At 50.9% G+C, this 27,255-nt stretch overlaps 4 protein-coding genes across 24 annotated transcripts; 3 read left to right on the forward strand and 1 right to left on the reverse strand.

Annotated features, from left to right (window-relative positions):
• Positions 1-947: 947 nt before the first annotated feature.
• Positions 948-14,213, forward strand: BSCL2 (BSCL2 lipid droplet biogenesis associated, seipin). 20 transcript variants are annotated; one of them, XM_049096461.1, is made up of 12 exons: positions 948-1,911; positions 3,726-3,939; positions 5,158-5,474; positions 7,242-7,323; positions 11,367-11,510; positions 12,491-12,625; positions 12,807-12,904; positions 13,030-13,171; positions 13,325-13,391; positions 13,556-13,642; positions 13,735-13,829; positions 13,973-14,213. In XM_049096461.1, the coding sequence occupies exons 2-12, from the start codon at positions 3,859-3,861 to the stop codon at positions 14,003-14,005; spliced, it is 1,281 nt and encodes a 426-aa protein (XP_048952418.1). In that variant the 5' UTR covers positions 948-1,911; positions 3,726-3,858; the 3' UTR covers positions 14,006-14,213. The 20 variants fall into 20 exon arrangements, with proteins under 20 accessions (XP_048952418.1, XP_048952412.1, XP_048952419.1 ...); XM_049096455.1 differs by having other exon boundaries at positions 13,735-13,815; XM_049096462.1 differs by having other exon boundaries at positions 13,562-13,642.
• Positions 1,854-3,551, reverse strand: GNG3 (G protein subunit gamma 3). The gene is made up of 3 exons (XM_025445785.3): positions 3,118-3,551; positions 2,618-2,717; positions 1,854-2,351 (listed from the first exon to the last, which is right to left on the reverse strand). The coding sequence occupies exons 2-3, from the start codon at positions 2,714-2,716 to the stop codon at positions 2,223-2,225; spliced, it is 228 nt and encodes a 75-aa protein (XP_025301570.1). The 5' UTR covers position 2,717; positions 3,118-3,551; the 3' UTR covers positions 1,854-2,222.
• Positions 14,214-14,356: 143 nt separating the features above from the next.
• On the forward strand, positions 14,357-17,057 carry LRRN4CL (LRRN4 C-terminal like). 2 transcript variants are annotated; one of them, XM_049096469.1, is made up of 3 exons: positions 14,357-15,037; positions 15,583-16,087; positions 16,866-17,057. In XM_049096469.1, exons 2-3 carry the CDS (start codon positions 15,589-15,591, stop codon positions 16,886-16,888), a joined length of 522 nt encoding a protein of 173 aa, XP_048952426.1. In that variant the 5' UTR covers positions 14,357-15,037; positions 15,583-15,588; the 3' UTR covers positions 16,889-17,057. The 2 variants fall into 2 exon arrangements, with proteins under 2 accessions (XP_048952426.1, XP_048952425.1); XM_049096468.1 differs by having other exon boundaries at positions 15,583-17,057.
• A 3,742-nt stretch (positions 17,058-20,799) lies between these two features.
• UBXN1 (UBX domain protein 1) lies at positions 20,800-25,072 on the forward strand. Its single transcript, XM_025446271.3, has 10 exons — positions 20,800-21,069; positions 21,179-21,266; positions 21,404-21,457; positions 21,547-21,653; positions 21,737-21,806; positions 22,253-22,444; positions 22,539-22,590; positions 22,737-22,850; positions 24,573-24,765; positions 24,932-25,072. Exons 2-10 carry the CDS (start codon positions 21,208-21,210, stop codon positions 24,979-24,981), a joined length of 891 nt encoding a protein of 296 aa, XP_025302056.1. The 5' UTR covers positions 20,800-21,069; positions 21,179-21,207; the 3' UTR covers positions 24,982-25,072.
• Positions 25,073-27,255: the final 2,183 nt, after the last annotated feature.

Below are 27,255 nucleotides of genomic sequence, written 5' to 3' on the forward strand. Positions count from 1 at the left end.
GTCAGTGGAGCTACTGACTCTGGATTTGGGTTCAGGTCCTAATCTCCCAATGAAATGGAGCCCTCCCTGACCCCATCCCCCCCACCTCTTCCCCTCCCCTGCACCCAGCTGGGAGTGTGCTTGGGATTCTTTCCCTCCCTCTGCTCCCCGCCCCCCCCCCGAATAAATAAACCAAACTTTAAAAGAATAAAACAGAACAGACTTGAACCTTTCAAGACTTTTCATAAAACACCAAGAAGGAATTGATGGGGACTCCTGAACAGAATGGAGGTAGGGCCCCACTTCAGGAGGGCAACCAGATTACTTTTCCCTACTTCTTCATCTCCAGGATGAGATAATTAATTAGATGATCTCCAGGACCTGTTAGGGTTCAGAACTCCATCAACAGCTGCAAAGCTGCTGTTCCTGAAAGTGCCGCAATTTCATTGGGTGCCCCTGGGCCTGTGGAGTGAGTGTAAATTTAATTCCTGGTAGGATGCCCTTTATTGCTCTGGTTTCCTCTCTGCATTCCTCTCCCCTTGCCGTCTTCCTGTGCGAAGATGTGGGGAAGCTGGGGCGATGGCGATCCCTAATACAGGCCACCCTCCTATTACTGCAGGGTGGCACAAGACAGGAGCCAGCCTAGGCTTCTCCTGGAAAAGATGGATCCCTGAATTTGGGAGATGTTGCGAATGCATGAGGAGCAGACACCCTGGAGCTGTTACCTTCCCTGCCTTGGCCCTGGTCCCACCTCCTTATGTTCACCCTTGGAAGGAAAAGACTTCTAGAAAAGCATCCCGGGCTTCTAAACCTCGCCAAGTTTGGGTCTGGGAGGCGCTCGTGAGACATTAAGCCCTGATTCTGGCTGGTGGCCAGACGGCAAGCTGGGACCACGACGAAGGCTGGTCGGCACACTGGGGGCGGGAACGTTGCTTCTGGCGGATGTGACAGAATAGGCCTGAGGGAGAAGGAGCACGGCAAGCCCTACAAGGAAACCCAAACTGAAACAACTTCGGGCTTACCCAGCTCCTAGGGAGATCAGGAATAGACAAGGAATGGCGCCGGGCACTGGCCGCACACTTGGGTTTACACCTCTAAGCTTGGCAAGCTCCAGAACCTAGATTTCCTCGCAAGATACCCGCGACCAGCGCCTGCTACGGGGTGCTTGCCAGGGTCCCCTTGTCCCGTGAGCTTTGCTCATGGCCACCCGTGTGCCTTCACCTGGATCCGGGGGGACGTCGGCTTCCAGACTCTGGGCCGCATAGGAATGGGCATCAAGTTGGCGAGGGCAGGGGCAGCCATTTTGAGACCAGATGAGCACAGATGGGACCGCACTGACTCTGGCTGCCTGGGGCCGCCATTTTACGTATGGGGCTAGCTGGGACGCCCTGTACGGTGAAACCCAGTGACGCGCGGCTGCCATATTGGCGCGCGTCCTATGGCGGCGGCCATCTTGGAAAGGGGCACGCTGTGGGCGCTGCCATCTTAGAAGTAAAACCGGCCCCTTCGCAGGAACCAGAGCCGAGCTCCTCCCCTGGGTTCCTGAGTTCCTGCGGTCTGCGACTGCCCTCCCTAAATCCATCCTGTTCGGTCTGTTTTCATTTTCACTTGTGTTCAGTGCTCTCGCGCGCGCGTGTGCGTGTGTGTGTGTGACTGCTCTCCGCAGCTTCTGGGTGTCGTGACTTAATTCTCCCACTTGAGGCTCTCTCGCGCCCGCCGTCTCCCCAGTCCCGGCGATCTCCCATCCTAGGCGATGTCTAGCCTGGTTTGACCGCCCTTTTCCCGGGGAATGGCAAGTCTTTCACCTGCCGCACACATTCCCAGATCCACAGACTGATGATCCTCTCCCCAAGAAGGCTACCACAGGAGCTGTCTTCTGAGACTCTGGATACCTTTATTCTTCAAATGGCTTTACCCTTCTCATAGCTCCAGGTGAGACTGGGAGCCAGCACCCGGCCCGTGCCTCTCTCCATTGTCTGAGCGGGTCACAGAGAAGCCTGCAGGCAGGACGCTGGTAGAGTCTGGCGGCCCTTCTGGGGATAGAACTAAGGGGTCCCTGGGTCAGGGGGTTCTCGGGGTCGACAGATCGGTGATGGAGAGCCTTGTGCTTCGGACAACCTCACAGGGTCGGACAGGGCTAGGGGTGGGATGCGGGGACCCTCAGGGACTCACGACAGTTACTAACCTAAGGGAGGGCCCAGGAGAGGGACAGGTGAGGAGCTTGTGTGGAGGGACAGGGCAACTCAGAGGAGGGCACAGAAGAACTTCTTCTCCCGGAAGGGGTTCTCCGAAGTGGGCACCGGGGTGATGAGGGGATCCTCGCAGGCGTGGGCATCACAGTAAGTCATCAAGTCGGCTGCTGCCTTGGACACCTGGGGCACAGCCAGGAGGGGAGTTGTTAGCCAGATCCCCTGAGAGGGCCTGCAGCCTGCCTCCCCAAATGGGTTATCTTTTTGCCATCTCTAGGGCTTCTTAGGACAGTATTCTCTTCCCTCATCCCCCTCAGAGGGACTGTCCCACAGAGCCAGAGACTCCTCCCCTGATCTCAGGGACTCAAGGAAAGAAATCGTCTCTTAACCTGAGATTTGGGGACCTAGAGCACAACTGGGCCAACTGAGGGGACCCAGGATCCGCCCACCTTTATCCGGCACAAGCTGGCTTCAATCTTAAGCTGTTCCACCATCTTGCGGGCTTGCCCAATACTCATAGTGCTGTTCACGGGGGTCTCCCCTTTCATCCTAGAGAAAAGAAAGGAATAGCTCAGAGTATGATGTGGGAGGTGAGGAGCTGCATAATCTCATCTGAAGACCCCCCTCCATGTTCATTTTTCATCAGTCTTTACAAGGCTGCCCCAATATTTTGTTCCTCTTATCTTCATCTTCCAGTGGCCTTTCCCATCCCTGTCTTCCTGGGCTAAGGAAATGGAGAGAGTGGGATGAAATGCCCTCCATACTCACACACGGCCTGGGCCCACAGATCATTAGACATAATGATTTAAGGCTTTTCAGCCTTTCCAGCCTTGTGTGTTCCCAGCCCTGAAAGCCTCAACCAGAAAGAGCCCCACCCTGATGAGGACACATGACCCCCACCTGCCTCCTTGAGACCCAGGGGGAGAAAAACAGGATACTCCCTACTCACCTGCAGGCACCGGCAGTGGTAGCCCTGGGGAGTAGTCAGTGGGGTGCACAAAGCCTGCCCCGAGATGGGTGGGTGCCCCACCTGCAGGGAGTTGCAGTTGAAAGTATTTGCTGCTGCAGCAGAAGGAGCTAATACAGAGAAGTCCACTGGGGAGGTCAGGTCAGAGTTCTGTTGAGGGCTGGGCCCAGTTCCTGCAGCTCAAGCACTGCCCAGACGCTGGTACCTGAAGGATGAAGGATGCTAGAAGAAGCTGCTCAGATCCTGGAACATACCAACTGCCTGGCCAGTGGGGGAGCCTGGCTGCTGACTGCGGCCCCTGCACACACCCCCTACTGTGAACTGTCTCACTAGCTGCCCTTCCCCCATTGCAGGCATTCTGAGTCTGGGCTAGGAAGGAGCTGAAGGAGCTGGAAGTAGTTGAAGGCCAGGCTGACTCCCCCCTTAAATGGGTGGTCTGGACCTGTGACATCGCCTGCAGTGGAGTCTGTACTGGCTGCGGGGGACTCTGCTCATTTGAAAATCTGACATCAGCTGGGCAGTCGCCCCCCTTTTCCCTCCTCCCTCCTCTGACATAGCATGTAGTACCTGAATCTTCTTTTCTTTCCCAGGGACCCTCCATTCTCTGTATCTAGGAAAATGTGATGAGTTACAGGTATCAGCTTCTAGATCACCAAGCACTTCGTGTTCTAGCCACAAGTGGCTCGAGTGGAAGATCAAGGGGCAACAAGGTGCATCAGGAAGATGCCTAAAGAACAAGGAGGAGGAGAAGCTGGGGGAAAAGAGCCGTGCAGATACCAGATCAAAGAATCGGACAAAGAAGAGGTAGGGGGCACTGTGGTTTCGGGGAAAGTCACTGGGCGTTGAAACAGATGGGCTTCCTTGGGTGGGTTTTGGAGGGTGGGTATCGGTTTGAGAGATTACCCCCCAGGCATGCAGCGTTGTGCTTGGTGCTGTTGAAATGCAAAGATGTACATAATGTTAACCTGACGCTCTGAGGGCTCTTGTATGGCATGAAGAGTCATATACACAATAGAAGGTACCCTCTGCCAAGGTCTAGTGTCCATAACGCGCTGCGGGGATTCTGAGGGAGAGTCCAGTTAGGGTCAGAGGTGGTGGATCACATCCTAAGCGCTGGAGACAAAACACGGAGCTGAAATGCTGTCACTCTTGTGATAGGGGCCCTGCCTTGGACGCCTACAGGTCCCAGGGGCTGTGGGCGATAAAAATCAGCGCCAGCTGGATACCCGCCCCCTTCCCCTTGGCGGGTGAAGGTGTGGGCCGAGGGCGGGGATTGCGGCCTCGAGGGCGCGCCCAGGGGGATGCTGCTGACTCACAGCGCACCCTGGGTCACGTCTTGGCCTCGCCTGTCCCCTGGGGTCTGCGAACCCGGCCGCGGGGAGAGACCGCACGCGCCTGGCGGAGGAGGGAAGCCCGCGGCCCGACAGGCCCCGCCCCGGGAGTGGCCCCGCCCCCCGCCCCGCGCCCCCGGGGCGGCCGGCGGAAGGGGCGGGGCTTCACGGGAGGCGGAAGTGCCTTTGCCGTTGCTCCCGCTGCCTGCGTACTGGTGAGTGCGGATGGGCGGCGGCCGGCGAGCGGCCAGCGCTGTTGGCGCGGCCGGTGGGGGCTCTGGGCGGCGAGGAGATCACTCGGGAGGGGTGTCTCTGAGTGCGGCCGCACGACCCCAGGCAAGTCCCGCGTGCCCTCGGGGCACCACCTCGCGGTGCGGACTCGGCGGCCTCCTAAGGTGCTCATCCCCCGAGTGGGATGCTTTGCTGCGAGATCAAGGTGGCCTGTCCCAGAATCACGTGTCCAACAGACAAGTTCAGCCGACTTTGGCACTGGGAACTAAGACAGCAGAGGGAAGGGAAAGGGAAGTGATGTTTGCTAGAGGAACACAATCACCTGGGGAGAGGCCACCCGAAACAAAGACTGTTCTGTTATCTCTGGTTCCTCAAACCCAGTCCAGTAGGCTTGTCCTCTCTGTCCCCACCTCCCCTAGGAGAAAAGCCCATTTCCCCCCCCTTCTCTGTCTTTTTCCAGGAACCGCCAGCTGCTTCACCCCATGGCCAGGCGTGGCGTCCAGGCGGCAGAGCAGCTAGGAACTCAAGGCCTGAACCTGGGGCCAGACACTCTGCACTCCCTGCCATGGTCAATGACCCACCAGTACCTGCCTTACTGTGGGCCCAGGAGGTGGGCCACATCTTGGCAGGTCGTGCCCGCAAGCTGCTGCTACAGTTTGGGGTGCTCTTCTGTACCATCCTCCTCCTGCTCTGGGTGTCTGTCTTCCTCTATGGCTCCTTCTACTATTCCTACATGCCTACAGTCAGCCACCTCAGCCCCGTGCATTTCTACTACAGGTGAGAGGGGTCTTCTACCAATGTCGAGGAATTCTTTGAGAGAATTGCTGTTAGGGCCCTTAGAGCTTATTCAGTCCAACCCCCTAGATTACAGAGGAGAAAACTTGAGCCCAGTGTGTTTATAGGGCTTCTTACTTTTCACCGCCCAAGGCCAAGGAAGCTCTGGGTTGGTGGGGCTCTAAGATCCTAGTTCTGCCTCTGGTTACTGAAATCTGTTAAAGGAGAAGGAGAAGAAAATCCCCCTTTTAAACTGTCACTATGAGGATCAGTTCTGTTTGGGTTGGGTCATACCTCTCAGGGCCACTGTAGACGTTTAAACCGAACAGATCCCTTGGGTTGTCTCAGAACTAACCTGGCCTTCAGTAGAGAAGGTATTAGGAAAGCAGCAAGTTGCCTTGTACACTTTCTCCCATTCCTGATAATCCTGTACAGTAGAGATTATGGAAACACAAAGTGACAGTACATAAAGTCCCAGAGTCCTGCATTTTACCTGGGGCTTCAGTTCCTTCTGATTTTACAGACCTTGTCAAATTCTCTCCCCTTGTCTTAACAGTGACAGTAGGACCAATCGAGAGATGCTGATGGGGATATTGTTATCAGTGGTCCAAAGTCATTTATTTTTTCCCCCGTCTTGAGTCCCTGATCAGAGCTGCTTAAACATTTAGGAGGCACGATGTCATGAAAACTTTGACCCTTTTGTTATAAAAACGTGTATGCACGGGGGCACCTGTCTGGCTCAGTTGGTAGGGCATGTGACTCTGACTCTTGATCCCAGGGTCGTGAATTCAAGCTTCATGTTAAAAAAAAAATTATACAGATATATATATATTCACACACACACACAAATATATATGCATGCCCATGTGTAATTTTGCTTACAAGTTGAGGTTTGTGAGCCTCTTAAAAACCATCTGTGGATTCCTTGGGAGGAATTTTCTCAAACTAGGCACAAGACCAGAACTACTGAATCAGAATTTGGGGATAGGACCCAGGAATCTGCCTTTTTTCTTTCCTTTCCTTTCCTTTCCTTTCCTTTCCTTTCCTTTCCTTCCTCTTTCCTTCCTCTTTCCTTCCTCTTTCTTCTTTCTTTCCTCTTTCTTTCTTTTCTTTCTTTCTTTTCTTTCTTTCTTTCTTTCTTTCTTTCTTTTCTTTCTTTTCTTTCTTTTCTTTCTTTTCTTTCTTTTCTTTCTTTTCTTTCTTTTCTTTCTTTTCTTTCTTTTCTTTCTTTTCTTTCTTTCTTTCTTTCTTTTTTTTTCCTGAGAGAGGGAGAGGGAGCTTGGAGCAGATTGGGGGGCAGAAGGAGGGAGAGAACCCCAATTTCTCTCCACACCCAGTGGGGAGCCCAGCACAGGGCTTGATCCAAGGACCCTGAGATCATAACCCAAGGTGAAGTCAAGAGTCAGACACTTAACTGAGCCGACCAGGTGCCCCCAGGAATCTACATTTCTACCAAGCTCCCCAAGTGAGTCTTTAGAAACACTTAAGTCTGAGACTATTCAACTGAGTATCCATCGAGTCCTGTGTAAGGAATTCTGCTCTAACGAGAGGAAATAAGCTGAAGTAGTAGGAAAGAGAATGAAAGAATCATTCAGGTGTCTTGGATCTCCTGGCTGCATTTCTTTTCCATCTCTCTCTGACAGAGAGAAGGGTACCTGTTCTGGAAGAAGGGATGGGGGACAAGAGGGAGCCCTAGGGGGCCAAGGAGGTGTACGGACAGGTAAGGCAGACTCTATAACTTAGTGGAGTATCATCCCCATTCTCATTTAGGACTGACTGTGATTCATCCACCTCCTTACTCTGCTCCTTCCCTGTTGCCAATGTCTCGCTGGCTAAGGGTGGACGTGATCGGGTGAGTATGGGAGCTACAGAGAGGTTTCATTAGAGCTTTGAAGACTTGAAATCGTAGGGATTGAGAAAGACTTGGCGAGCAGGGATTGAGTAATAGAGACTAAGGAAAGCTTGCAAGGAAAGAGAGGTTAAACAAAAAGTCTGAACCATGTAGATTATTCTTTCCTGCTGCAAATGTTAGCAATACCCTTCTTAGATTATTTCCGACAGGCCATATCTGCTAGATGAGATGTGCTTTAGACCTCTGTGAACCTAAATTAAATAGTAGCTATTTCATTGGACTAGGATGGAATCTACCCAAGAGTTTTGAAAGCCCGTATGTGAAATTATGAAACTCTTGACAAATATGTGTGACTTGACATTACAGAGGTTACTGTGCCAGGGGATGGACCGGATGGCAGTAGGACTTCAGCAAACCCCGAAACCCTGGGAAATGCAGAATGGGAGTGCATCTGTTTATAGTAGGCAAATTGGTGGAGGCTTTGAGAAGAGGGAGGATCCCTTCTTGCTTCAAAAGGACCATTGGAGCATCAACATCACTTTTGCTCACCAGAGTTTGTTGAGTTGTTAGCATAATTTGTAGTAATCAGCCATCAAACTAAATAAGAATTTTTCAATCATCCGGAAAGTGTTTTTTTTTTTTAAATGGTCCACTGACACAGGGTAGACATAAATGATCACTCTGAAGGGAGGAGTGTAAGTTGTAGCATCTGGGATTGGTATTTAGACTGGCCTTGTTTGGCAGTACAAATAGCTTGCTATGTGTATTCTGTGACCTCTTTCAGTTGCTCAGCAGGTAGCCATACACTGTCAAGAAGACTTCTCAGGTCCAATGAGTAGGTCCCAAATGGACATAGTGATGTGGAAGGTTGGATATTGTAAGGCAGAGATTTATCATTTCGCTTTCTTTCTCTTTCTTTCTTTCTTTCTTTCTTTCTTTCTTTCTTTCTTTCTTTCTTTCTTTCTGTGGGGGAGCAGAGAGAGAGCAAGAATCTTTTTTTTTTTAGAGCGAGAATCTTAAACAGGTTCCATGCCCAGCTCAGAATCCAACTTAAGGCTCGATCTCATGACCTGAACCAAAATGAGGAGTTGGGACACTCAACCGAATGAGCCACCCAGGCTCCCCGAGATTTATCTCATATATATATATATATATATATATATATATATATATATATATGTTTAAAGATTTTATTTATTTATTCATAGAGACACAGAGAGAGAGAGAGAGGCAGAGACACAGGCAGAGGGAGAAGCAGGCTCCATGCAGGGAGCCTGACGCGGGACTGGATCCCGGGTCTCCAGGATCATGCCCTGGGCTGAAGGCAGGCGCTAAACCGCTGCGCCACCCGGGCTGCCCGAGATTTATCATTTTAGTCTGGCTACTCAGGAAAGGAATTTGGAGATTTATTACAGAATCTTCTATGAAGGGATCCCTGGGTGGCGCAGCGGTTTAGCACCTGCCTTTGGCCCAGGGCGCGATCCTGGACACCCGGGATCAAATCCCACGTTGGGTTCCCAGTGCATGGAGCCTGCTTCTCCCTCTGCCTATGTCTCTGCCTCTCTCTGTCTCTCTGTGACTATCATAAATAAATAAAAATTAAAAAAAAAAGAATTTGATTTCTTTAAAAAAAAGTCTATGAAGACATTGATTCAATAATGTACTTTTGTGGCTAAAAATAGTAATAAATAGACTATATTGAGAGGGAATTAGAAACAAAGCCACAGTATATATGCACCTGAAATGGTGCATACAGTTGTGTGGCTGCCTGTTGTGGAGATCCTTTTTTTTTTTTTTTAAAGATTGTATTTATTTATTCATGAGAGACACACAGAGAGAGAGAGAGAGAGGCAGAGACACAGGCAGAGGGAGAAGCAGGCTCCATGCAAGGAGCCCGAGTGGGATTCGATACCGGGTCTCCAGGATCAGGCCCTGGACTGAAAGTGGCGCTAAACCACTGAGCCACCTGGCTGCCCCTGTTGTGGAGATCCTAGTGGTGATTCAGGTAGCCTGCAATTGGGTGTGAGGCTGCTGGATAAGGAAGGAAGGGAAAGATGAATGGTGAGGGGAAATCCAATATCAGAGACTCCAATCAGGGTAGTCCCTGATAATTAAAGCAGGTTGATCCTTTTGTCCATTTACAGCGAATATAAAGGAAGGGATGAAGAAATAGAAAGCATAATGTGTCTATTTTCTGTGTAACACTTTGGTAGAAGTAGAAAATGTGGCCCTGCTTTCCAGGAGCTTACAGGTTTGATAGAAATCTATATACTGCATGAAGTAGCAAGGCATAAGGTGCAGATTCTGCATTTCAGAAGAATTTGTGGAGAATTTGATGCATCAGTGTGAGACTATGGGGATGGTGGGGCTCAAAATGGACCGACCCTGTAAGGAAGGGTGAATATTGTGGGGATGTGGGAACAGAAGGAGAATGCCCATCAGATGTGAACAAAGGCTTGGAGTCATTCACAAGATTCTGATATTTGATTTGGTGGCTCCCATTGGAGATGTTGGTTTAGACAGAATTACTAGTTTAAAAACATAATTAAACAGCTTTATTGAGATAAAACTCACGTACCGTACAATTCACCCATTTAACATGTATAGTTCAGGGACGCCTGGTTGCGTGTCTGCCGTCCGCTTGGGGCGTGGTCCGAGTATCCGGGATTGACTCCCTGAGGGAGTCTGCTTCTCCCTCTGTTTCTCTTCCTCTCTCTCTGTCTCTCATGAATAAATAAAATCTTTTTAATTAATAAATAAGTGTATAGTTCAGTCATTTTTAGTGTACTCACAGAGTTAAGCAACCAGCACCCCAATTAATCGTAGAACATTTTCACCCCAAAAAAGAAACTCCTACCCATTAGCTAGCAGTCACTACCCATTTCGCCTCAACCCACCTAGAGAACTACCTATTAAAATGTTTCAGGGGTGCCTGGGTGACTCAGTTAAGCATTCGACTTTTGATTTCAGCCCCGGTCATGACCCTGAGAAGGGTTGTGTGAGATCGAGCACCAAAGATCTGAGTTGGGTGTGGAGCCTACTTAAGATCTCTCTCCCTCTTCTCCCCTTCCCCCTGCCTGTAAAAATGTTTCAGAGAATTCAGTGAAGCAGCTGGCTTCTTCTGGCCTCTTCCATGGGCTAGGAATCTCATGGAATCCATTTTTTCAACAGATAATTCATTTTGAAAAAAAAAAAAAAGATAATTCATTTTGAAGATAAGAATCTGTACAAAGAAAGACTTTTACAGGATTTTTCTACCTTTTACCCTAGTGATAGTGCTCAAAGCACCCTCAGCCATACCTGGATTTTCGAGGTGGTTCGCTATGGGCTTTTTAAAAAATCTATTATCTTTGTTTAAAAACAACATCTTTTAGAAAGCCAGCTTTTAAAAAAAAAAAATCCATTCTCTTTGTTTAAAAACAAAAGCTATACTCTTGCCTCTGAGGATGTCGTGCTACAGATAAAAATAATTGAATAAAGAGATTAGAAGAATATTGTAATGGTCAGGAAAAACCGGAGTGTGTCTGGTGGCAAATCTGTAACCTTTCAAGGTTAATGCCAGTGAAGAAGCCTCCCCACTAGGAGCCGCAGGGTTCTACCAACAGACAAGAGGTAAGGAACCCAGAGCGACAGAAAGCTGAACTGGAGTGACCTGACTGTGAGGGGTGGTTTGGGAGTTGGTGTACACTTCTGGCACTTGGTTAATTAATAATGTAAGCGAAGGCAGGCTGGGCCCAGGGGGATGGCCTCACGGGGACAGAGGCCTGAGTCACAGATGGCCCAGTTGGCAACATGACGGTTCACTTTTGGAAAAAGAGATGTGACACAGCCTTTCTCTGATTCAGCCAAGTCACGGGTGGTGATCTCAGAAGTGGGAGGGCGGCCACCAGGGGGCAGCACCTTCCCGGGAATGAGAGACCCCGCCGCCCCCTGTGCTGGTCTGGGGGTGTGTGGCAGCGTTTGGAGGTGGGAGGAGGTGGAATTTTTTTTTTTTTTTTTTTTTTATGTATTTTTTGAAAAGAGATGGGGGCTACCTTGGGCAGGTGCTGATGTATGGACAGCCGTACCGCGTTACCTTAGAGCTTGAGCTGCCAGAGTCCCCTGTGAATCAAGATTTGGGCATGTTCTTAGTCACCATTTCATGCTACACCAGAGGCGGCCGCATCATCTCCACTTCTTCACGCTCTGTAAGTGTTCAGGACCTGTCTGGGAGGGCACGGGGGTGACAACAGATGTCAGAACATCTGGGTAGGGCTTTAGGTCTGAGGTCACAGACTCATCAGGATAGGAAAGAGGGGGGTGATGCCTGGGTGGCTCAGTGGTTTGGCCCGTCTTCAGCCCAGGGCGGAATCCTGGAGACCTGGGATCGAGTTCCACATCAGACTCCTTGCGTGGAGCCTGCTTCTCTCTCTCCCTCTCTCTCTCTCTCTCATGAATAAATAAATAAAATCTTAAAAAAAAAAAAAAGATAGGGAAGATGAGTCAGTTCACCAAGCCAGACCGACACTCCAGATACCTGATAGCTGCCTGTCCAGCTTCAGGGTAAAGTCTGAAGAGTGGAGCCAAAATGGGCTTCATTAGACCCCAGAGATCTGCACTGGAATCCTCCTCACTCAGAAACACACAAGCTGAGAGACAGCTTCTTTCACCCCTTGGTTACACAGCATTACCAACTGAGTGTGATAGTAGTAGTCCTGTAGCAAGACTAGTTTGGATTCAATGAAAAAAGGTACAGTGCTCACTAGCGTATAGCGGGTGTTCAATAAATATGAGACTCCATTCTTACATGAATTGTCAACAGAGCTACATTATGAAACAAATCCCTGAGTGTCTATATGGAGAAAAAAGTTTCAGGTGGTACACTGAAACTTAGAGACAATTTTGGATTGTAGAACTGCCTGGGGGAAAGATCAGAGACTGTGTGGGACTTCACCTATGCAGGTTTCAGGAAGAAGGGGATGAAGACGTGGGCGGGCGGGCATGTTACTCAGGTAGTTGGAATGACTGGGCCAAGGGTGGGGGAGCATGGTAGGAAGTGAAAATGAGAGAGCATGGGGCCTGAGGAAGAAGCAGGCTTCACAGACTACTCAGGAGCGGTGGAAGGGTGGGTGGGGCTGTGGAAATTTGGGGGTACCTGTCCCCAGCCTCTCCTTTCTGGCCCTGGCAGGTGATGTTGCATTACCGCTCAGACCTGCTGCAGATGCTTGACACACTGGTCTTCTCCAGCCTCCTGCTGTTTGGATTTGCAGAGCAGAAGCAGCTCCTGGAGGTGGAGCTCTACTCGGAATATAGGGAGAACTCGGTAAGGGGGTGAAGGAAGACTAGATACCACTGTCCGCATGAGCCCAGAATTCTCCCTGTGGAGCCTCTGGGCTCGGTCAACAGGAACAGCAGTGGAGATGCTGGAAGTGGGCTTCAGATTGGGCTTGAAGAGTGACGGCAACAGGATCGTGGCCTGACACTCAGTGCCCTGCCCTCTGCAGTATGTGCCAACTACTGGAGCGATTATTGAGATCCACAGCAAGCGCATCCAGATGTACGGAGCCTACCTCCGCATCCATGCCCATTTCACCGGGCTTAGGTGAGGAACCACTGCAGCTCGTATGGGGGCTGTCCTTAAGTGAAACTAACTTGAATTTTCCTAGAAATGACTTCTGGGAAGTGAGAAGGCTAGTGCTCTCCGGTAACTGCCTCTTCCTGCCTCAGGTATCTGCTGTACAACTTCCCGATGACCTGCGCCTTCATAGGCGTCGCCAGCAACTTCACCTTCCTGAGTGTCATTGTGCTCTTCAGCTATATGCAGTGGGTGTGGGGGGGCATCTGGCCCCGACACCGCTTCTCCTTGCAGGTCACAAAGGACTTCCTTCTTCTCCCCTTCATCATCCTTCTTGGACTAAGGAGTGGGCTGGGGCATGATGGGGATGCTCCTCGGGTGTTAAAGGTCCAGATCACAGCGGGGGTGGGGGGGCATCCTCACTGCTCACTAGTATCCCCTTCGCAGGTAAACATCCGAAAAAGAGACAGTTCCCAGAAGCCAGTACAGCGAAGGATCTCAGCCCATCATCCAGGTAAACGTGATGGGAGGGGGCCTCCTGTGTTAGCCAGGATGAAGCTTTAGGCCCTCACAGCTGGGCTAAGGGTCAGAGGATAGGCAGACCGGAGGAGGTGAGCTTGGCACTGCTGCCTGCGTGCAGTTGCTTTAGCCCTACCCTGTCCTCTACCCACTTTGGAGGCACAGAGCCCCAAGGCCAGGAGGAGTCAACACAGCTGTCAGACATCACAGAGGACGGTGAGAGCCCTGAAGATCCCCCAGGGGCAGGTACAGTAACAGCTCACCCGCCTGCCCTCCCTGTCTTCAGTTGTCCCCTTTAGCCTCTTAGCCTGACCTCTGCATTCCCCCTGTGGCTGCAGAGGGTCAGCTCCCTGAGGAGGAGAAACCAGATCCGCAGCCCTTGAATGGAGAGGAGGAGCTGGAGCCAGAGGCCAGTGATGGTGAGGGGCGCTCGGTGAGGGGTGCTCGGCATGGGGGGTCTGGTGGAGTGGAGGTGGCATGTCGGTGGGGAGGAGGTTATATTGACCGAGGGGGTTGAAGAGCCCCTGGTTACTTAATGTCCCATTTGGGATTTTGTTTCTCCCTCCTCTGGCCCAGGTTCAGGCTCCTGGGAAGACGCAGCTTTGCTGACGGAGGCCAACCTGCCTGCTCCTACCCATGCCCTTGCCCCAGAAACTCTGGGCAGCTCTGAACCCTCTGTGGGCAGTCTTCGACAGCGCCCCACCTGCTCCAGTTCCTGAAGAGAACAGGACAGAGTCCTCACATTCCAGCCTTTTCTCACTTGACAACTCTTCCCCTGTCCTGTGGCTCCCCCAATAAACTATTTTCATGCCCACTGCTTCCCTGACTCCTTGAAATGGATTCAGGGCCTTGTGAAAACGCTGCATTGCCCTGGCACCTTCCCCGCCACCCAGCAGTGGAAGAGGTTGTCTTGCTGGAGGGCCGGCCGGTGGGGAAGGCCTCCAGACCTGGCCTGTTATACGGCTGTTTCCATTCAGAAGCCTAGGAAGTCAAAGGAGAGAAAACCTCTCTTGCCCACTGCCTCCACGTGACTGGAGAGGGGGATCGAGGAGGGCGGGTCTGGAGAGCTGGGCTGCATCATTCTGGCCTCTGTACCCCACCCTTTCTCTGTCCATTGGGAGGAAATGACTGCCCTGGATGTGGTATGATTTTTACCGAAACCACATTTTGGAGCCCAGGCCCCATGCTGTCACAGCTACTTTCCAACCCCCAACTGCAGCCAGGTGGCCCTCTCGCCCTGTTCCTCTCCTCACCCCCCCCCCCCCCACACACACACACACACACACAGCTTCAGCCCTGTGATTCTCCGCTCCTGGCTGCTTTCCACATTCCGCCCACCTCTCCAAACCCAGGCATCCTGGCCTCCAGATGCAGCAGCTGCCTGTGGCTCCCCCCACCCCAGCCCCGTGACTCAGGCTCTCTGAAGGGACCAGCCGGCTTCTTGGCATTCACCGGGAAAGGGCGGGGGGTGCAGGGCAGGGGGGCTGGGTGGTGACATCATCATGGAAGGGTATAAAAGCTTCAAGCCAAAACAATTGAAGACAAAACCTGCCCGTGTAGCCCGTGCTCCTGGGGACACCCTAGCCTTTCACCCACAGCCCTCTGGCCTGAGATCTGCACTGCTGGGAGACCTCCCCGCTGGTGAGGGGGCTACTAGGGGCCAGGGGAAGGGGATGGCAGGTGGGGGGCGGCAGGGACTGGAGCTCCTGTGGTAGATGGGGAACGGTCCAGGTCCGCAGGTTTTCCCCTTCTGTTCCATCTCTTCTTTCTCGTTTCTGTCTCCTTTTGGGTTTTTCCGTATGTCTCTGACTGATAATTGTTTTTACTGAGATCGGTCCTTTGAGTGGCAGCTGGGAATAATTCTACCTTTCTTCCTCAGGCTGAGTAAATCCTCTTTTTTTGCCCTCCAGCACTTTGTTTATTCATTAACTGTTTCTGGTACTTCACCCATTGCCAATCGCGCACCCATCTCTCAGGTCAGCCTGCTTTTGTTTCACCCCAAACCAACCAGCAGGTCCATAGCTCGTTGAGAAGTTGGTTGACAAATCAGCATGTCTGTGTCCTTTTCTTTGCTTTCCTGTCCTCTTCTTTGCCCCCAGCTGTGCTTCCCTGGTTTTGTTGGGGGCAGGGGGGCAGAGGGCATGGGGTCTGGGCGGTCTCGACTTCTCCAACTCCTTCCCTTCCAGACTCCAATGCTGGGCTCTCCCTGCCTTCTGTGGCTCCTGGCTGTCACCTTCTCCTTAGTGGCCAGATCACAGCTCTTGACCCCTCAAGACTTTAAGGAGGAGGAGGAAGATGAGACACTACGGCCGCCTCTGCCTGCTGTCCTCTGTGACTACGACAGTTGCCGCCACCTGCAGGTGCCATGCAAGGAGCTGCAGAGGGCCGCCCCCAGGGCCTGCCTGTGCCCTGGGCTCTCCAGCCCTGCCCAGCCTCCTTACCCTCCGCGCCTGGGAGAAGTGCACGTGGTGGCTGAGACGGGCAGCGCCGTGGTGCACTGGTGTGCCCCCTCCTCCCCGGTCCACCAGTACTGGCTGCTGCTTTGGGAAGGCAGTGGGGCTGCCCAGAAGGGGCCCCCCCTCAACTCTACAGCCCGCAGAGCAGAACTGAAGAGGCTGAAGCCTGGGGGCACTTATGTCGTTTGCGTGGTGGCTGCAAATGGAGCTGGAGAAAGCAGCGTGCCAGAGGCAGGTGGGGAGGGCCTTGATGGGGTGAGTGGCCCTACTTTCGGGCCCTGCGGCAGGCTGGCCGTGCCCCCCAGGTCCCTGACCCTGGTCCACACAGCTGTTGGGGTGGGCACAGTTCTGGTCCTGCTGACTTGCTCTGCTCTGGTTTGGCACTTCTGCTTGCGTGAGCGCTGGGGCTGCCCCCACCGCGCAGCCTCCCTACCAACAGCAGGGCTCTGAAGCAACCTGGGGGCCTCTTAGGCCTGGCTGAGTCTGGGCTTGGAGAGGAGAGGTCGGCCTGGACTCCTTGGGAGGAGGCGGTTGCCGCTGCTGCCCAGAACAGCCCAGAACAGCCCAGAGGGCAGAGTAGAAGGCCAGGTGCCTGGGCCACAACTGAGTCTCAGTGCTTAGCCTGAGAGCTTGCTCAGGCCCCAAACTCTCCGTTCTGCTCCACACTGAGGGTTGGAAAGGAGCAGAGAAGCTTGCAACTTTTTACTTAAAGGACCAGATAGTAAACAACGTAGGCTTTGCATTTCCAGAGGACAAAATCAAAGGTGATTTGTAGGTACTTCTATAGCCATGTAATCATGTAAACACGTAAAAAACATTCTTAGCTCATCGGCCCTACAAATCAGGCCCTGGCTATATTAGGCCTGTTGGCTGTAGTTAGCTGATCCCAATCCCTGCCATATACCCTCCAAAGGGCCCTGTCACCTTGGTGGCTTTGGTGGGATTTTTGAGAACAAGCTGCTGCAGGATAGGAGTTTGGGGCAAGACTACTTCCTCTTTTACCTTTTATTTAGATCTAGAGGATGTGCACACCTGAGTCCAAATCCACCTGTCTGAAGTGGAGATAAATTACATGGGTTGGAGAACCACAGACTGCCTGACTGCTTTCTGAGGCATTTCCCAGATCCAAGGATTTCCCCCACTTTCCCTAAATCTGTGTTTGTTGTATATCCACTGTACCAACATTAAAGGAAATATAAAAGGAAGATATTTTTATTTTTCATAATCCTTTTCATTTTCCTGTCCACACACCTATTTTTCAGAGAAGTGTATACTTTTGAATTTATAATTAAATTAACTGGATGGGGCAGCCCCGGTGACTTAGTGGTTTAGCGCCGCCTTCAGCCCAGGGCGTGATCCTAGAGCCCTGGGATAGAGTCCCATGTTTGGCTCCCTGCATGGAACCTGCTTCTCCCTCTGCCTGTGTCTCTGCCCGCCCCCTCTCTCTCTAATAAAATCTTTAAAAAAATAAAATGGATGTAGGAGTGCCTGGGTGGCTCATTCAATTGAGTGTCAGACTCGGTTTCAGCTCAGGTCATAATTGCAGGGTCATGAGAGCGAGCCCCACTTTGGGCTCTGTGCTGGGTGTGAAGCCTGCTGGACAGTCTCTCTCCCTTTGCCCCTACCCCCCAAATAAATAAAGAAAACCTTTAAAAAATAAAAAATAAACCAACTGGATGTAGAAAAGCCTGAGTTGCTAGAGAGTATAATCCTCACTTTTGCTGGTCTTATAATTTTTTTTTATGCATTGATTATTTATTCAGCAATAGTTAAAATTCAGATCCAAATAACTTTTTTAAAATAAGATTTTAGGGCAGCCCTGGTGGCGCAGCGGTTTAGTGCTGCCTGCAGCTCAGGGTGTGATCCTGGGGACCTGGGGTCGAGTCCCACATCAGGCTCCTTGCAGGGAGCCTGCTTCTCCCTCTGCCTGTGTCTCTGCCTCTCTCTGTGTGTCTCTCATGAATAAATAAATAAAGTCTTATTTTTTCATGAGAGACACAGGCAGAGACACAGGCAGAGGGAGAAGCAGGCTCCCTGCAGGGAGCCTGACATGGGATTCAATCTTAGGACTCCAGGATCACGTCCTGAGTTGAAGTTGGAGCTAAACCGCTGAGCCACCTGGGCTGCTCCTGGTCTTATAACTTTTTTTTTTTTTTTTGCTGTGGTTTATAACTTTTAATAACAGAATTGACAGTTATATGAATTTCAAGTACTGCTGGAGAATACAAAGGAAAATTCCCCCAGATTTTTATTCAATGCTGATGTATTTTTTTTTTTTAATTTTTATTTATTTATGATAGTCAGAGAGAGAGAGGCAGAGAAACAGGCAGAGGGAGAAGCAGGCTCCATGCACCGGGAGCCCGACGTGGGATTCGATCCCGGGTCTCCAGGATCGCGCCCTGGGCCAAAGGCAGGCGCCAAACCGCTGCGCCACCCAGGGATCCCCTTTTTTTTTTTTTTTTTTTAATTAATGATGTATTTTTTTAAGATTTTATATATTTATTCATGAGAGAGAGAGAGGCAGAGAGAGAAGCAGGCTCCGTGCAGGAAGCCTGAGGTAAGACTCGATCCCAGGACTCCAGGACCATGTCCTGAGCCAAAGGCAGATGCTCAACCACTGAGCCACCCAGGTGTCCCTCAATGCTCTTATTTTCTTTGTTCACAGTAGATGATGGACAGTGTTCCACGTTGGTAATTCATAGCCTCCTTGGTTATGTTAAAGGCTGTGCAACTTTCCCTAGGAGGATGCTCCTTAAAGGACCAAAGCCATCGCTCTTTACTGGAACATTTGTCTTCAGTGTTTGCTACGGGTATCTTTGTGTATCCTTCACGTTTGTGTATTTAATACTATACAGTTGATTATTTTATTTTTTTAACCATTAGAGCTCAAGATAAATTTAAAATACGTGTATTATGGGATGCCTGGGTGGCTCAGTGGTTGGGCAGCTGTTTTGGGCTCAGGTTGTGATCCTGGGATCCGGGATCAAGTCCTGAATCAGGCTCCTGCAAGGAGCCTGTTTCTCCCTCTGCCTATGTCTCTGCCTCTCTCTCTCTCTCTCTCTCATAAATAAATAAATCTTAAAAAAAAATTTCACGTATTCTAAGACCACATTATAGTGAATACTGTGTCCCTGTTTTATTTGCTTCCCCCTTTTCCTCAGTATTCATTTGCAAATGAGGGCCCTGCTTTCTCATTATTCAAGACTTGCTCTGTATGCCTTCTCATTTACTCTTCACAATCTTTCTAAAAAAAAAAAAAAAAGATTTTATTTATTCATGAGAGACAGAGGAGAGAGAGAGGCAGAGACACAGGCAGAGGGAGAAGCTGGCTCCAAGCAGGGAGCCTGACATGGGACTCGATACCGGGTCTCCAGGATCACACCCTGGGCTGGAGGCCGTGCTAAACCACTGAGCCATCTGGGCTGCCCTCTTTTTCTTTTTCTTTCTTTTTTTTTTTTTTTGAGATTTTATTTATTCATGAGAGACACAGAGAGAGGCAGAGACACAGGCAGAGGGAGCAGCAGACTCTCCGTAGGGAGCCCGATGCAGGAATTCAATCCCAGGACTCCAGGATCACGCCCTGAGCCAAAGGCAGCTGCCCAAGGGCTGAGGCACCCAGGCGTCCCATCTTCACATTCTTTCAAAGAGACAGGATCACCTGGAAGTAAATGAGAACTCTGACATTCTAAATGGTTTAAAGATACACCAGTAAGGAGGTGAGTTAGGATGCCCAACTTCAAAGCTGAAGTTCTTCACTCCAGTATGGAGAGGCAACACAGCATAGTGGTTTAGTGAATGCACACTGCATGGGTGTGTGGATTCTGGCTTGGCTACTTACCAGCTTTGTAACCGTAGGTATATTCATCCCCTTTTTCTGTATGTGTTTCCTGTGACTAATAATAGTATAATCACATAGATTGTTGTGATTATTAAATATGCATTAATCACATAAAAAAGTCTCTAGCGCATTAGGGTAAGTAATCAAGGACCACACAGTACGGGGATAAATGTTTAACGGAGTCAATATTGGAGGTGGCAGGTGGAAAGGGGGTGGTCAAAGCAAGATTTCCTTATAAAGTAACCGTAGGAGATGCCTGGGTGGCTCAGAGTTTGGGCGCCTGCCTTCAGCTCAGGTCGTTATCCCGGGATCTGGGATCGAGTCCCTCTTCGAGCCTGCTTCTCCTTCTGCCTGTGTCTCTCATGAATAAATAAAGAACTCTTAAAAATATATATATTATTAAAAAAATAAAGCTAATGGGGGGGGGGGGTCCAGTCTCAGGATTGGGAATTAACCAATCCCACATAAGAGGCAGGATGTCACAAGCAGGGGGACTGGTAGGTGCAAAGGCCTAGAAGAGCAGGGCCTGCTTGCAATATGCAAAAGTTAACAGCAAGAGGTAGGGGATGAACCAGCGACTGGGCACCGAGGACAAGTGCTTACTGTCATTCTCACTTCACTGAGAGGGCTTTAAACAAACAACAGCGAAAACGGAGGAAACCCGACTACTAGCTTTTAAATTTCGTCCTCAGTGACTGGGGTGTCGTGGAGAACGTTCAAGCAGGGAGGTGACGACAGGATCAGATCATCGTGTTCTGCAAAGATGCCTTTGGCAGCGGGGTGGAGGATGGCTCAACTCCCCAGAGAGGATGAGCGGGTCAAAGAGCGCGCACGTCGCTCTGGCTCCCCCGCAACACCGCCAAGTAACATTCCGATTGGTTGCGCTCAGTTACTCCATAGACCCGCCCGTGGGCTTCGGGCCGCACCACCCGTCTTCCCCACCGCCGCCGGGCGTCCAGCTGGCGCGGGGTGGAGGTGGGGTCGCCTCCGGGTCCGTCCCTCCGACTCACTGCCCATCCCCGCCCCCGCCTGGGCCAGGCAGCGCGGCCAGACCCGTGCTTTTTTTTTTTTTTTTTTTTAATTTTTATTTGCTTATAATAGTCACACAGAGAGAGAGAGGCAGAGACAGAGGCAGAGGGAGAAGCAGGCTCCATGCACCGGGAGCCCGACGTGGGATTCGATCCCGGGTGTCCAGGATCGCGCCCTGGGCCAAAGGCAGGCGCCAAACCGCTGCGCCACCCAGGGATCCCCAGGCCCGTGCTTTTTGGCTCTCGGAGGCACCAGTCCACGCCCGTCGCCACGTGACCCAAACAGATCCGGGCACTTCCGCTTCCCCTCGGCGTTTTTCCCGTCCGTGTCCGCTGAGGGTCCAGAGCCGGGTAAGTGAGGGGGCGGCCGGCCGGGGCGTCGGGGGGCGGGGCTGCGCGCGGGCCGGGGCACCCCGCCTGAGCCCTGTGTCCCTACGCCCTCCTTGTCGCCCTGCCTCAGGTCCGCGCGGAGGCGGCGGTGGCGGCGCCATGGCGGAGCTGACGGCTCTAGAGAGTCTCATCGAGATGGGCTTCCCCAGGGGACGCGCGTAAGGGAGCCCCCGAACCCTGGCCCGCGGGGATCGCGGACCTGTCTGGCCTTGCCCCCAGCCTGGCCTCAGGCTCCACGCCCCGCCTGACCAGCACCATGGCTCGCGGGCGCTATTCACGGTGTTTCTGCCCCCAGGGAGAAGGCTCTGGCCCTCACAGGGAACCAGGGCATCGAGGCTGCAATGGACTGGTGAGCGCTCAGACCGGGTGGCGGGGGACTGGGGGACTGTCGGGAGAGGCACCGTCAGGGATAACCTCCCTCCCGACTTTCCCTGCCAGGTTGATGGAGCACGAAGATGAACCAGATGTAGACGAGCCGCTGCCGACGCCCCTTGGACGTGCCCTGGGACGGGAACCCACCGTCTCGGAACAAAGTGGCCCTGAAGGTCCTGACTGAGGGACACGGTGTGATTATTCAAGAGAGTTCGAGGAGGATGAATGGGCAATAATAGTGATTGTTTGTTTGTAGGAACTGGCTCTACTGGCGGAGAAGGCAAACCCGTTTTGAGTGAAGAGGAGAGGCAGGAACAGACCAAGAGGTATATAGCAAGGAACAGTGTCACGTTTCTGAGGGTCACCTTCCACCTGTGCACAGTACACAAGTCTTGATCAAAGAACCTAGAACTGGGATCCCTGGGTGGCGCAGCGGTTTGGCGCCTGCCTTTGGCCCAGGGCGCGATCCTGGGGACGCGGGATCGAATCCCACGTCGGGCTCCCGGTGCATGGAGCCTGCTTCTCCCTCTGCCTGTGTCTCTGCCTCTCTCTCTCTCTGTGACTATTATAAATAAATAAAAATAAAAAAAAAAAAAAAAAAGAACCTAGAACTTTCCGCCTTCCCTTTGTCCTTCTTTGGTAGTTTCCTTTTTGTTTCTTTCATCTCTCCTCAGACACATGTGTCCGTATTTCATTTTGAGTCCCTGTTGCAAACTCACCTTCTTGATCTGTGTCCATTTCTTTTTTGAGCTTTTTCTTTTCTGCAACACAGGATGTTGGAGCTGGTGGCCCAGAAGCAGCGGGAGCGTGAAGAAAGAGAGGAGCGCGAGGCTTTGGAACGGGAACGGCAGCGCAGGAAACAAGGGCAAGAGTTGTCAGCGGCTCGGCAGCGGCTGCAAGAAGATGAGATGCGCCGGGCTGCTGAGGAGCGGAGGAGGGAAAAGGCTGAAGAGTTAGCAGCCAGGTCTGGGTGATGGGGATGGTAGCTAACAGATGAGCTGGGAAGCTAGGTTTGCTTTGTCAACGTCTGTCCTACTTTCTTCCTGTCTGCATTCCAGACAGAGAGTCCGAGAAAAGATTGAAAGAGACAAAGCAGAGAGAGCTAAGAAGGTAGGTGACTGGGAAGACATTGAGGGTAATGAAGTACATGGGCTAGTAAAAGAATCTCCTTTCCTAGCTTCAGAGGGAAAGATGGCCATTCGATGTTCCTGGTAAGAATGGGTGGGGACCTGATCAATGCTTTCTTTGTCCTCCAGTATGGTGGTAATGTGGGCTCTCGGCCGTCTCCACCAACAGAGCCAGGGCCGGTTCCGTCCTCTCCCAGCCAGGAGCCTCCCTCCAAGCGGGAGTATGACCAGTGTCGCATACAGGTATTGATTGTAATTCCTGTCTTGCTTCTGGGATTCCTTCATTGGCCTATACAACACCTGGCTCAGTGCTTTTTTTCAGTTGGTTCCCTTTGCCAAAGCTCTACCTTTTTTGTTTTAAAGATTTTTTTTTTTAATTTTTATTTATTTATGATAGTCACAGAGAGAGAGAGAGAGGCGCAGAGACAGAGGCAGAGGGAGAAGCAGGCTCCATGCACCGGGAGTCCGATGTGGGATTCGATCCCGGGTCTCCAGGATCGCGCCCTGGGCCAAAGGCAGGCGCCAAACCGCTGCGCCACCCAGGGATCCCTCTACCTTTTTTGTAAATGACTTTTGAAATCCTCTCTATGGTTAGAAGATACCAAGTTTCACTTGCCCCAGTCTTAATTTAAATCCATACCTCACTCTTCCTCAGCAATTACCTTTTTAGTTGGTCATGTTTTCTTTCTTTTTTTTTTTTTTAATTTTTATTTATTTATGATAGTCACACAGAGAGAAGAGAGAGGCAGAGACACAGGCAGAGGGAGAAGTCAGGCTCCATGCACCGGGAGCCCGATGTGGGATTCGATCCCGGGTCTCCAGGATCGCGCCCTGGGCCAAAGGCAGGCACTAAACCGCTGTGCCACCCAGGGATCCCGGTCATGTTTTCATTTGGCTTATCACACTGTTTGCATGGTGTGATATTTATGTAGATATTTTTGTATGTTCTTATCCTTGTCTTTGTTTTTTTTGTTTGTTTTTTTTTATTTTTTTTTATTATTTATTTATTCATTCAGAGAGAGCGAAGAGAGAGGCAGAGACAAAGGCAGAGGGAGAAGCAGGCTCCATGCAGGAAGCCTGATGTGGGACTCAATCCCAGGTCTCCAGGATCACACCCTGGGCTGCAGGTGGTGCTAAACCGCTGTGCCACCGGGGCTGCCCTTATCCTTGTCTTTGTTTTTTTTTGTTGTTTTTTTTTTTTTCCTTGTCTTTGTTAAAACGTGAGGGAGTTGCAGCCTCTCTTCAATGCTTAGTAAAGCAGACAATAAGTGGTGGTTCATCGGGCTGTTTTTATTTATTTATTTATTTAGATTTTATTCATTTATGAGAGACAGAGAGAGAGAGGGAGAGAAAGAGACAGAGACAAAGGCAGAGGGAGAAGCAGGCTTCACGCACGGAGCCTGATGTGGGACTCAATCCCAGGACTCCAGGATCACGCCCCGGGCCGAAGGCATGCGCTAAACTGCTGAGCCACCCAGGGATCCCCATCATCAGGATGACTTTTTTTTTTTTTTAATTTATTTATGATAGTCACAGAGAGAGAGAGAGAGAGGCAGAGACATAGGCAGAGGGAGAAGCAGGCTCCATGCACCGGGAGCCTGATGTGGGATTCGATCCCGGGTCTCCAGGATCGTGCCCTGGGCCAAAGGCAGGCGCCAAACCACTGCGCCACCCAGGGATCCCATCATCAGGGTGATTGATTGATTGATTGATTGATTGATTTTTAAGATCTTATTTATTCATGAGAGACAGAGAGAGAGAGGCAGAGACACAGGCAGAGGGAGAAGCAGGTTCCCTGTGGAGAGCCCGATGCGAGACTCCATCCCAAAGGCAGCGCTAAACTGCTGAGCCACCTCAGTTCTCAAAGAGGAAGAAGAGGAAGCAGAAGCCAACCTTGCAGCTCTTATTTGGGTACCTCACTCAGTTCTGACACCCCCTGTACTATATTTCTCACTTGCCCTTCAGGTCAGGCTGCCAGATGGGACCTCACTGACCCAGACGTTCCGGGCACGGGAACAGCTGGCCGCTGTGAGGCTCTATGTGGAGCTCCACCGTGGAGAAGAGCCTGGGGGAGACCAGGACCCTGTGCAGTTGCTCAGTGGCTTTCCCCGGCGGGCCTTCTCAGAGGCTGACATGGAACGGCCTCTGCAGGAGCTGGGTATGACACTTGGGACCAGAAACAGGACATGGGGGAGGGGGAGAAGGGTATGCCCAAGAAAGGAAGGAATGCCAGAAGACTTTGTGGAGACGGTGTGCGGCCAGAAATCTTGGGGGGCAAAAAGCCAGAGATCTTTGTGGTCAAAGCTATTTTCTTCCATCTTCAGGACTTGTGCCTTCTGCTGTTCTTATTGTGGCCAAGAAATGTCCCAGCTGAGAGGCCTTTATCCCACCATCTCTCTCTGACCTCTTCATCTTTGATAAAGCACTGACATCTCCTTCCTAATAAATAGACCCTGAGTTCTCTATGTGCCTGACTCTTTCCTGAATGGCTGGGAGGGCCAAAACTGAAACAGGAAGAAGCCAAAGGGAAGGCATTTAGGATAGACCTCATTTTTTAAAATCTCAAGTTTCTAACAAACTTGATTCCAATCTCTGGGTCTTTTTACTTGCTTGGGAGGTTGAGAGGGGAGATTGTTAGGGATGGGGGGAGTACAATGGGTAGCACTTTTTGCTCCTATAGGTAAGGCAGTGCATAGGCCTGAAATCCTTACTCATGTGCTCTGACTTTGGGAGTGGGGTGGGGGGCATCCTCCACCTGTGCCTGCCTTGACTTTTGGAAGCCAGCCTACTTGCTACTTTAGTAAAATAAGTATGATAGTATCTGTTAATTTGGATTGTTGTAGGTGTTATATAATGCTGATATAGGGAGCATTAGCATAGTGCCCAGCACCTAGTAAGTTCCCAATAAATATTAGCTACTAAAAGGGTAATTTCTTTCTTTTTTTTTTTTTAAAGATTTTATTTATTTATTCTTTTTTTTTTTTTTTTAATTTTTATTTATTTATGATAGTCACACAGAGAGAAAGAGAGAGAGGCAGAGACACAGGCAGAGGGAGAAGCAGGCTCCATGCACTGGGAGCCCGATGTGGGACTCGATCCCGGGTCTCCAGGATCACGCCCTGGGCCAAAGGCAGGCGCCAAACTGCTGCGCCACCCAGGGATCCCTATTTATTTATTCATGAGAGACACACAGAGAGGCAGAGACACAGGCAGAGGGAGAAGCAGGCTCCATGCAGGGAGCCTGACGTGAGACTCAATCCCAGGTCTCCAGGATCAGGCCCTGGGCTGAGGGTGGCGCTAAACTGCTGAGCCACCCGGGCTGCCTGGTATTTTTTTTTTTTAAGATTTTATTTATTTATTCATAAGAGACACAGAAACCTAGGTAGAGGGAGAATCAGGGTCCTTGTGGGGAGCCTGATGCAGGACTTGACCAGGACCCCTGGACCTGAGCCAAAGGCAGACCCTCAACCACTGAGCCACCCAGGTGCCCTGGGTAATTTTTGTTGTTTAATGCGGCTATTCACAAATGGCCAGAGCAGCATTGCAGTGACCTTTATACCGCATTTCCTCTTCACTAAAAGTACTGAGTACTTAATATGCACTAGTTTTAACTGCTGTATATGTATTAACTGAGATAAGAAGGCACTTACCTGGGGGACACCACAGGGCGTTTGGGGCGTTGGCGTCGGGGCGAGCTCTGCACCCCTTGTCATGAAGTCAGACGGGGGGCTCAGGGGATCCTGCGTGACTTCTTGGGTGCTGTGGGTTTTGCAGTTGCCCATTTCTGAAATTTCATGATAGATACAGGGCCAGGACTGTGTTCTGTCGTTTCCTACATCATCTGTGCTTTTTCGGTATAGCACATGCTGGACATCCAGATATTTACATCAAACCACAAAGCACATGGCTTGCTGAAACCAACACAGGTAACTGACAGTGGAACTTGGACACACCTGGGGAGCCTGACTCTAGGACTCAGGCTCTCAACCTCCAAGCTCCTTCATCATGGCCCCTCACTGCTGCTGACCACATCACTCCCTCAAAGAGCTGCTAACCTTTTCCCTCTCATTCATGGGCTAGGGAAAGAGGCCACAATTAAACCAAAGATCACACTTAACAAATGTGTTTGGCTTAGCGCTTCACAACATCTAACCACTGAAAACAGCATCAATGCTCCCATGTGGGTTTACAGCTCAGTGTTACCAAGCTATATTTAGTATTCTGGCTTTATTATAATAAAAACAGGCTTTGGGTTTTGTTTTCTTTTTTCTTCTTCAGTTGAAATCTTGCTTGGAACCACAGGCAAGATTTTGAAATAGACAACAGTGGGGCACCTCAGTGGTTTAGTTGGTTATGGGTGTTGCTCTTGTTTTTGGCTTAGGCGGTTTCTGAGTTGGGAGATCCAGCCCCTGCCCCAAACTGCACTCAGCAGGGAGTCTGCTTAGGGCTCCCTCCACCCTGTCCACCAGAGTCTCTAATTTTTTTGTGTGAGAAAGAGAGCACAAGCAGTCAGTGGGGAGGAACAGAGGGAGAAGCAGACTCCCCACTGAGCAGAGAGCCCATGGTGAGACTTGATCCCAGAACCCCAAGATCATAATGAGCCACCCGAGTGCCCCAGGGTCTCTTAAATCTTTTAAAAAGAGTAGAC

Source organism: Canis lupus, chromosome 18 (assembly GCF_003254725.2).
Source record: "Canis lupus dingo isolate Sandy chromosome 18, ASM325472v2, whole genome shotgun sequence".
Classification (NCBI taxonomy): Eukaryota; Metazoa; Chordata; class Mammalia; order Carnivora; family Canidae; genus Canis; species Canis lupus.